The sequence below is a fragment of the Terrapene carolina genome, unplaced genomic scaffold (assembly GCF_002925995.2).
Source record: "Terrapene carolina triunguis isolate 2854851 unplaced genomic scaffold, T_m_triunguis-2.0 Scaffold66, whole genome shotgun sequence".
Classification (NCBI taxonomy): Eukaryota; Metazoa; Chordata; order Testudines; family Emydidae; genus Terrapene; species Terrapene triunguis.
Window position 1 is genome coordinate 23,609,882 of NW_020664417.1, and position 11,170 is coordinate 23,621,051.

At 40.5% G+C, this 11,170-nt stretch overlaps 1 protein-coding gene across 1 annotated transcript; it reads left to right on the plus strand.

Annotated features, from left to right (window-relative positions):
* Positions 1–4,097: 4,097 nt before the first annotated feature.
* TLR2 (toll like receptor 2) lies at positions 4,098–11,168 on the plus strand (the record flags this gene model as incomplete). Its single annotated transcript, XM_024198253.3, has 3 exons — positions 4,098–4,244; positions 4,343–4,510; positions 9,999–11,168. Coding segments are annotated over exons 1-3 (1,485 nt in total), but the record flags the coding sequence as incomplete, so codon positions are not given.
* Positions 11,169–11,170: the final 2 nt, after the last annotated feature.

Below are 11,170 nucleotides of genomic sequence, written 5' to 3' on the forward strand. Positions count from 1 at the left end.
AAAAAAAAAAAAAAAAAAAAAAAAAAAAAAAAAGCAACAAGCTACAACGAGCAACTCACAAGCCAATTAAGCCAAAAACAAGCCCAATTTCTGCGGGGTTTTTTCGAGGGTGTGGCATGTCTGATTTACATGCTAGATATGCTAAACATTCGTATGCCCCTTCATTCTTTGGCCACCATTCCAGAGGCCATGCTGATGCTCATTTAAAAAAAAAATGTGTTAATTAAATTTGTGACTGAACTCCTTGGGGGAGAATTGTATGTCCCCTGCTCTGTTTTACCCACATTTTGCCATATATTTCATGTTATAGCAGTCTCGGATGATGACCCAGTACATGTTGTTCATTTTAAGAACACTTTCACTGCAGATTTGACAAAACGCAAAGCAGGTACCAATATGAGATTTCTAAAAATAGCTACAACACTCGACCCAAGGTTTAGAATCTGAAGTGCCTTCCAAAATCTGAGAGGGACGAGGTGTGGAGCATGCTTTCAGAAATCTTAAAAGAGCAACACTCACAGAACCCGAACCAACAAAAAAGAAAATCAGCCTTCTGCTGGTGGCATCTGACTCAGATAATGAAAATGAACATGCATCAGGCCACACTGCTTTGGATTGTTGTTGAGCAGAACCCATCATCAGCATGGACGCATGTCCCCTGGAATAGTGGTTGAAGCATGAAGGGACATATGAATCTTTAACACCTCTGGCATGTAAATATCTTGCGACGCCGGCTACAACAGTGCCACGAGAACGCTTGTTCTCACTTTCAGGTGACGTAAACAAGAAACAGGCAGCATTATCTCTTGCAAATGTAAACAAACTTGTTTGTGTGAGCAATTGGCTGAACAAGAAGTAGGACTGAGTGGACTTGCAGACTCTAAAATTTTACATTGTTTTATTTTTGAATGCAGTTTTTTTGTACATAATTCTACATTTGCAAGTTCAACTTTCATGATAAAGAGATTGCAATACAGTATTTGTATTAGGTGAACAGAAAAATACTATTTCTTTTGTTTTCTTTACAGTGCAAATACTTGTAGTCAAAAATAAAGTGAGCACTGTACACTTTGTATTTTGTGTTGTAATTAAAATCAATATATTTGAAAATGTAGAAAACATCCAAAAATATTTAAATAAATGGTATTCTATTATTGTTTAACAGTGCAATTAATTGCGCGATTCATGTTTTTAATCGCTTGACAGCCCTACTTTTTAAAAAATTTTAATGAAAGTTTAGATTCCTTAAATACAGGGAGACCAACAAACTCCGCTCCTCCTCCAGACCCAGGATTAGCCCCATTTTACATAACATCTTCATTAATGATTTGCAAAAGGATGAAAACAACATGTCAAAGACTTTTGCAGATTATGCTAAACTGAGAGGTGGTTTGCACACCAAGGACAGAGAAATAGTGCAAACCGGGACATAGAGTCAGTAGGAATATGCAAATAAGAATTATTACTTTAAATTTGTCTCAATATTTTCCATTTAAATCCCAGTGGAGTTTCTGGAAGTAAAATTGACTAGTCTCCCTTTCACTTCCCACGCAGGCGCACTCCTATTCCCCCGCACACACAAAAATAACCTGACAAAAAAGAACAGAATGAAATAAAACTTGGAAACATGAAAGCTTCCAGGAGCAAAAATAATTCACAACAAGCGAATAGTGTAAATTAAATAGAAAGCTGTAAGAAAGTATTGTGAACTTTTAGATTCACTGCACTTGGTACAAACATCTCCAGATCATTTTGAATATGTCTGCACTGTTGCGGAAATATTCCTTGTCTTTGTAACTTTATTTTGTGCTAATAGCTCAAATGCCATAGCATGAAGCATGCGTAGCTGTATGTGTTTAACTGCAGCAGAAAGTACTTTTTTGCAAGGGGTTGATCTCCTGAGCTAGTTTTTTGCAGCTATAGTAGTAAAGACACATGCAGAGGCATTGCATTACAGAACAAGGACACAGCTGTCCATCACTATGTGGTTGTAATGTACCTACACTTGGCATATTGTGTCCAGACCCAAACACCTCATTACAAGGAAGATATTGATAAAATGAAGGAAGGTCAAAGAAGAGCAAGAAAAATAAACGGGCTGGAGGAGAAACTTAGCAGGACTGATACAATGATTTTCATACTTAACATAAATGAATAGGAGATTTGAGGTGAAAGAGGACCTGAATACTATGGGGAAAGTTGGCCAAAGACATTTTATTTTTTAAACAGGCATTAAAAATCTGCTTTTATTAATTAAGAGATTTATTCTTTGTTTCTACTTAGAGAAAAAATAAACTATACACACAGACCTCTCTGAACAAATACATCTTGAAAACGGTTGTCACACTGTCTGGAGTGGGTCATGGCAGACCATCAAAAGTAGGGCAGATACCCAAAACTGCTAGTATGTTCTATAATTAGATCTCACCAACCCAGTAACAAATGTGAACACTTGGCTCACTGTAACAATCTTACCGTGGAGTCACAGACAGTCCTCTTGGGCTCTCTAGTTTGTTTTGCCACCCAGGCAAACTGGAATTAGTGATAAATGGTCACTTACAGCAAAAATCATAAAATATTCAGGTTGCTCCCACTCCCATGAGACCAATCACTTACCTGAGACTAATTTGTACCTTAGATCTCACACCAAAGACAACGCTGGTAGCCAATCCTATAGTAAACTAATTAAGAAATGAGAGGGTTATTTACAGGTTAAAGCAAACAACATATGTTCACAAATGAGTTCATTCTATGATTCCAAAAAGATGACAGAGATGTAGTAATCAGACAGCACTGAATGTCTTTTCAAGGCTAACATAGGTTGACCCTGGGAATTTCTGCTTTTTTGTTTCTTAGCTCCAGCCCTTGTAAGTGTCTAAATTGGGGGGGGGGGGGGATTCTCATGTCAACTGTTCTTCTTTCCCTCTTCTAGCATTCAATCCAATGGGACAAGGCCTTCTGCATGTACTTCTCCATGGGTGGATGGGGCAATCAACAAAACTTTTGTCTTACAATGGCCCTGTAGCGGGGTGGCTACCCGCTCCAGCCCTGACAGGGTTAAAACCAGCCCTGGGTGAGGGCTGGAGAGCTGGGAGAACCGCCCAGGCTGAGTGGGAAGTAGGCTCAGCTGAGGCCATGCCCGAATCAGGGCCCAGCTGGCCTTATAAAGGCTTGAGCCAGGAGCTCAAGCAGATAGTCTCTCTCTGAAGGCAGAGAGAGAAGGGCCTGGCTGCAGGTAGCTTAACCAAGTGCCTAGAGTGGAGCAGGGCTGGGGAAAGGCCAAGGGAGCCGGGGAGCTCTGGCCTTGGAAAGCCCCAGGCTGCAGGCCTAGGGTAAGGCCAACGGGGCACTTGGGTTGCAGGAGGCAGCCCATGGGCATGCAAGGCAGAGGCAGCAGGTCCAGACCTCCCCTTGCCTGTGATGAGTGGCTGATACACTGCAGTCTGCCCCAGTGAATGGGGGCTAAGTGGTGACTGGCAGTAGCCAAGACTGAGGCGAGGTGGGAATAAGGGGTGGGGGTTCCCTTGGGAGGGGAGACCCTGAGATTGGGGGTTACTGCCAGAGGGGCAGCACCCCCAGAGAAAGGGGCACTGGGGTCCTGGAAGGGACAGGGGGGCCAGCGGTAAGGCGGATCACCGGCCTGCAGAGGGCGCTCCGATGGCTGGAGAGCTAATTCCTGACAGAGACCAGCAGGAGGTGCTGCAGGGGTGAGTCCCATTGCTACAGGCCCACTTAATTTTGATAGCCCTCCTGGATAGATCTCCATGCTTATACTGCTAGAACCCATCTGCAGACTTTGACACAGTAGAGCACAAGGTACCTACACAGCATAGCAGGAGTAGAAGGCCTAGCACTATAGTGGCTCCAGTCATTCCCCTTCAGCACAAATTAGAGAGTGGGGATGGGTAACTGCTCCTCCACTCGGAAAGCCCTCACTTACCGGGTCCCACAGAGATCCATACTATCCCCTCCCCTTCAATATCTATGTGAGATCACTGGTAGAGGTAACATGCCATGGGTTTGGCTGCCAACACTATGCTGATGATGTTCAACTATATATCTCATTCTTAACTGATGCAACCACTGCTACTGCTAACATGTCAGAATTCCCACAGGAAATTAGCTCTTGGATGAATAGCAGCTGGCTCAAGATGAACCCTGATGCTGGTCACAAAGGAGAAGTGCTTCAAAGACCTGGCCAAGACATCATCACCACCTTCTTACAGCCCCCATTCATCCATGCGGTGTGAAGCCCTGGGGTCCTGTTTGACTCTTCGCTAAGCGTGGATGACTTGGTAGCATCAATTTGCAAAAACACCTTCTTTCACCTCTAACTCTCTAGGAAACTTCATCTCTTCCTCCTGGACAAGGCCGTGGACACAGTGATCCATGCGTTTGTCGCCTCCGTGCTGGATTACTGCAACTCATTGTTTCTGAAGCTGAATGTGAAGACAATGCACAGGCTCCAGCGGGCACACAATGCTTCTGCCTGCCTTTTGGAGGAGATCAGGTGAATCCAGAGACTGACCATCTTTAGGAAATGGTACAAAACCTTCTCTTTGAATTGTGTGTGTAACTTATGATGGAAACACTTTCTCAAACACCCGTTACATCCCCAACCCCTCGCAATTCCCTCTCCAAACAACAACAACCCTACCCCACACAGAGTTTTCACCCCATAAAGTAAGCTGTGCCAATGACTCCATGAAATCCACTAAGGACTTTGCTGTTGATATTGATTTTACAGGGAAAGCACTCAAATATGACAGTGATGGGTGGCAATATTATTAACACATGACTCTTGGACACTTCCTTTGTCCTCCTGGGTATCCTGGTTTACATAGTGCCTGTGGCAAAAGATCTGACCTGTGTCCATCAACATAAGGAGCTCACCTTTTGGTGTCACTAGAACAATCTCTGTGCTATGCCCTGCTCTGAATCCTGATTGTGAGGCATCCAGTATGTTGGCTAATGTCCCATGTTGTTGAAGCTTGGTAGTTACTACTGTCTCAGTTATTTTGCCCAGATATCGCTCACTTATTTCAATGGGACCATACTCACTGAAGGCAGGTTATAGAAATAGATCCCACAGGTAAGAAGAAAGCCTGGATCTCAGTTCAAAGGAAGTGATGGTGATTTGACCATAACAATTGTGCATTTTGTCTATAGAAAGGGGGCAAGATGTTTGGTATTTTGCATTATTCCTTGCAGTGGGCTAGGAATGGTTGCTTTCTACACTTTCCTATAAAAATGGGAGTGCCTTTGCTTATGCTGTACATCCAATGTTTGTCAGGTGCTGAGATACTCATTCAGTGTAGCTGATTGGAGTGAAATGATGTGAGAGCCTGTGGAGCAATCTGGAATGCTAAAAGTAGGTTGTTCCAATTTCCTGGTGTGATTTAATTTTAAGTTGATAGTCATTTGTATGTATTTGGCATTCTGCGATAGAGTTTTGTGCCATACTGTATTTGAAAAGGGGTACCAAAGGGGTACCTGTTATCGTATTTGATTATTGGGAACTGTTATATAGCTGCTTTAGCAAATCACAATTCCTAGCATTTATGTCACAAACAAACCAATTCCATCCTGCCTGTTAGAATATACAATAGGAAGAAAACTGAGTTTAACTTATTTTTGACTGGAGCCTGGGAGTATTTGCTTTTTATCAATTAACTTTTCCATGGGACTTCAAATTGAAAGTTTTGAATCCCCCTGAGAGACAATCACTTCAGAATTAGGTGATTTTTCCCAGAGGCTGTCAAAGGGGGAACTCTCCTGAGAAAATGTGGAACTGTAGCATGCAAAACAGCTATGCGTTCTCTCCTGTGTAAAGGCAGCTGTTGAGCTGCCTGTTCTTTCAAACGGAATGTTTCAGTAAGTGGCTGGAAAAAGTTTTCCTGGTTCCCGGCACAGAAAGCGAGAATAGCTGACTGCTGAGTTTGCTGCTGCTGCTCACGTGGCTTTGTGCTCTCCTCTGAGAGAAGGGGCCAATCCAGGAACCCCAAGAAGAGAAATTGTGGAATCTGTTCCTCTGCATTTAAAAATTCAGCTCTGCTTATCAGAGACTGTGGAATGTTCAGCTGGTGACAAATGAGTTCTGAATCAGGGTGGGGACTGTGGAACAAAAACAAATTGAAAATTAATTATTTTTGTTACAATTGTTCCTCTTTTAGTAGTTAATACTTAATACCCACAGCCATGCAGGCAGGGTGAAGGCGTTGGCCCAAATGGCATATGCTTAGGGCCCAGCTCCTGGAGGCCTGTGATGATGCCAGGCTCTCAGCTTTCATTTAAATAAAGAAGAGTGTGATGACAATACCAGCCCGGCATATTTCAGTAAATGAGACCTACCTTCGCTTCTGTAGTGCTATCTACAAAGCAGCCTGCAGAGCCATCCCACGTGGTTGTCACCCAGTCTACGTCCCCTGTCTGTCTAACCAATTGACCAGGATTCAATCTCTGTCTTTAGGAAAAGTTACCAAGGAGGTTGCGGCAGGGCAATTGTGGCTTTTGTCTGAGTCCCCAAGATTTCTTTGACCTCTGTTGATTGGGCTATAGGAATGAAATAGAAACTCTGCTGCTTGTGTTAGCTCATGATTTCTACCTACTGATGGATGAAAATAAAGTGTTTGTGCTGATTCTCTAGATCTGTCAGCAGTTTCTTGAATTGAATTGCCTCACTTGTGGACCTTAGTAAGGGTGAATGGAGCTGTTTTTGAGTGACTCCATTCTGATCTTTTAGAGAGAATCCAAAAGACAATTGTGGACCATTGTTCTTATGCCCCAAGGGTACTGTCTTGATCCCATAGTGTCTATCCTAGCAACCTTTCTGCTCAACTTGTATATGAGACTGAAGAGTGTGTTGATGAGGAAACATGGGCTGCCAGGCATTCAGTATGTTGATGACATCCTGCTGTACATCTCCATGACCTCTGACTCAGCCGGAACAATGGAACCAATAATTCGTTGTTTATATGAATGTGGCGTTTGGATGAAGGCTAGTTGGCTGCAACTTAATCCAGACAAGATTGAGATAATGTAGGTGGGTTGGAGAAGAAGTCAGAAGCGCTGATGTAACTTATTTTGGCCCTCCTTATTGAGGGACACTGACTGCTATATGTAACACAGATGTGTCATTAGATAGTGGGCTGGTCCTGGATGTCAGGAGAAAGTCAATATTTCATTAAATGCCCCAATACAGATCTCGCCAATTCCAGATGATACACAAATGTATTTATCAAAAGAGTGGTGGATAATCTGAAAAACAAAACAGCAAAAGTATTAAGTAGTAAATACAATGCTTATCTCATACTTTTTCATTTTCAAAATGCTTTACAAACTTAATTCTAGCTTTGATAAGTTTTCCTCTTGATTACAAAAAAGCTATTAAAGGGTGTGTTTAAAAAAAAATCCTAGTAATCCTGCATTGTTTTTCATTGTCAGTCTAAAAATATTGTATCTAACATTGCAACAATTGAAAGGAATTAGAGGGGAAAATCTCAATCTTTTTTTTTTCTAGCTTGTTGCTGTATGCATATGACAGAACTTCATGAAAAACCAGCTTCCCTGTTTCCCCTATATAATCAGTTTCACACAGCAAAAATGCTTTAAGTATGAACAAAATGTGATCAGCTGGGAATTTAAGCAGGTCTAATACTTTTAAATCATTTTTTGGAAAATGTCTAGCTGCCATGTTATCAATTATTAATTTCAACATATTAGGATCAAACTGCATGAAGAGGCTCAGCCAGGCTTCTTCTGTTTGCGCAACCTTGGGAGCACAAATATTTGCACACACATTCTGCCACATGCACATGGAGGAATTTTAGTGCATGAAACTTTTTTTCCCCCCCCAAATATGTAAATTTTATCACATATACTCATAAATGGTTGACCTGGAAAAGTGTACATGCAAAGTTGTGTACAGAAAAATGCAAAGCATATTTTAAAAGTTTGGTGCTTAGAATCCAAAAGATTCCTCTTTTAGGTCTGGTTTAAAAAACAACAACAACAAGTTGTACCTTTTTCACTTATGCAGCTGTGTAACATCTTTTTGGTCAGGAAGTTTGGTGAGGCACAAACAGTTTTAGTCCATCCTCTCCTTTAGAAGTGGCATGAATGCAAAATTTACAATTTCATTTTCCTAGTACAAATTCCATGCTGACTTTTTATTAGATGCACCTTTTCAGTGAGAACTTGAAATTCTTTTTCATTAAAATTCTCTGTCTTGGATACAGGATCTTGATCCAATTTTCAGAACTGTTGCCTATTAACTTAATCTTTGTTGATAATAAAAGTCCACTTCAGATAATGTCTTTGAATACAGTGTCTTGGGAAATGAAAAACTCTTCCTTTCCCCCCGCCAACTAAACAACTTGACCCAGTAAAATAGTCTATATATAAACAGTGGTTTATAGAACAGAACACTTTCAACTCAGAGGGACCTGTATAAAAAAAATACCTTATGTAAGCTGAGATGCTCCATTCTCAATAGAGTAAACTAAGACAAAAATTACTCAACTCCTAATCCAAAAATAAGTATAGATTTAAATTGAAGGAATGGGAATAGAAAAGTACTGAAACTATTATTCCTGTCAGTGCTGCAGTCACTGATTGTGAAAGAAAAATTTGTACAAAAGCATTGCGTCAGTGGTTGCACCAAAGAGAGCTGACCAAACAAAAGAAGAGACCTTCTGCTGAATTGCAGCATACAGAGAAGATACTTCAAGAATAAACAGTAACTTCTGTATCCGTTTTCTAGCACAAAAATAAATGTGGCAGAAGTTTGACTATAAGGGATGGTATAGTGCAGAGTAGCTGTGCAGTGGGAATATTGAACAATCCTACTCATTCCAAAAGCAATGCATTTGTAGAGTGAGTGCAGTGGTTACTTGAAGTTTATGGGACAAAGAGTTAAGGAACATTTGGAAATTTGTTAGCGTGAAGCTTTGACTAAGCAGGATAGATCAGTGTTTGCCAGCCTGAGAGCTGGCATAGCATCAGACCTGCGTCCTTCCATTGTTTATCAGCCAAAAGATTTCCAGCTTCTGTTGCCATGTTGCAGATGAGAAGACTCCATGGATCCTAATGCATGAGACCAATACAAAACACTGGCACCGAAGCTGTAAGCCTCAGTAAGAAAGATAAGTACTTCATCTCTGGCTACCCAGGATTCCTAGAAGATATTTTTGTGAACTTTAATAACTGTGGGCCTGTTCTGACTTCCATTGAAGTCAAGGGCAAATGACTTCAATGGTAGCAGGATCAGATCCTGTGTGAATTAAAAACAGTGCTGTTCTGGCAGGGGGAATGTAATGTATAGCATTGTAATGTATTACTTGTACCTATATTGTGTACATGCAGAAAGAACTTTTGTTTGGATATCAGACTCTAACTTCAAAAAAGAAACTAAATTGCCTTTTGCAGAATTTACAGGGAGTGACAGATGTGTCTCATCCTTTCCTTTATTGTTTATACTGTTACACTAGACATTCTGAGCAACATCAGGATCCCATTGTGTTATGCGTTGTACAAAAATAGAGGCAGACATTGGGGAGACAAGCATATATATAGTTTTATGTTATACATATAAGCACTTTTTCTTTTGTAATTGCACCTTATAGTTAATGAAGGGGTGGGAGGTTCTCAGAATTCTGGGAATATACCATTAGCATTGTTTGATGATGTTAAAACTTCTAACCAAGTTAAAGGTTATTAAAATCCCTCCCTGACTTAAACCAGAATTTTCAAACATCCAGAGGTATGTCTGTTTAAAAAATTGGACCAGGTCTGTGAATTTTATGAATATTTAATTTATAGTATGAATTCACTTCAAAGACTTCTCCTACTTCCAAAATAAAGCAGCCAGAATGGGAGAAAAAAATCCAACAGGAAATCACTACAAGAAAAAAATCAGAATGTGAATTCTTTCATAACTAAACTTACACTGGATTTCAATTCCCTTATATTAATTTCTCTTTCTCGCTCTCTCTTTTAAGATGTTGAACCAAAGAAAACCAAACACTAAGCAGATCTGGCGAGTATGGATCTTCTACATGGCCATAAGTGCAAATTGCTCTGAAGAAAAAGCCATGACGCAGGTGTGTCCCTCATGTGATGCCACTCATTTCTGTGACTGTTCTTCAATGGATTTGAGCACCATTCCTTCAGGGCTAACAACTGATGTCACGGGGCTAAATCTGTCCTACAACAGCATAGACCATGTCAGAGAAACTGATCTGAAGCTGGGTGTGAATCTGAGACTGCTGCTGCTGCAATCCAATCAAATTAGGACAATAGATAAGGATTCATTTATTTTCCTTGGAAAATTGGAACATTTGGATTTATCAAATAATAAGTTGACTCACTTGTCACCCATTTGGTTTAGACATCTTTTTTCCTTACAGCAACTAAACATACAGGGTAATTTATATACAACACTGGGGGAGAATCCCTTGTTTTCTAATCTCAAAAATTTGAGATATCTGCACCTGGGGAATAACCATTCCTTTTCTGCTATACGGAAGCAAGTCTTTGATGGAATTACAGTTCTTGAGCAACTTGAGATTGATGGTCAAAGGCTCAGGCAATACGAGTCAGGGAGTTTGACAACAGTTAACAGCATAAATCATATCATCATAAACATAAATGATGTTCAGGTGTTATCAGTGATGTTAGAGGATCTTATAAATTCTGTAATATGTTTAGAACTGAGACATATAGCCTTCAATACAGCTAATGAATCTTCATTACTGGAGCCAATGAGTCGTTCTGTCATGGAGAAACTTGTGTTCAAAAATGTTTTGTTTACAGATGCAAGTGTTATCAGAGTGTTAAACATCTTGAGGCATGCTAAACAATTGTTGGAGCTGGAAGTGGATGATTCTGTACTACGGGGAACTGGAAAATGGCATGGGCAAATTGAAGTAAACGGAGAAAGCACCATTGAAGTAATCACAGTACAGAGATTAGGTATAGAACAATTTTATTTGTTTTCAGATCTTAGTGGTGTGGAAAATCTTCTAGGTAACATTACCAAAACCACAGTTATAAATACCAATGTGTTCTTGGTGCCTTGCAGCATTTCAAAACGTTTTTCCTCACTCCTTTATCTTGATCTTAGTGAAAATTTGCTTGCAGATCCAACTTTAGAACATTCATCCTGTAAGGG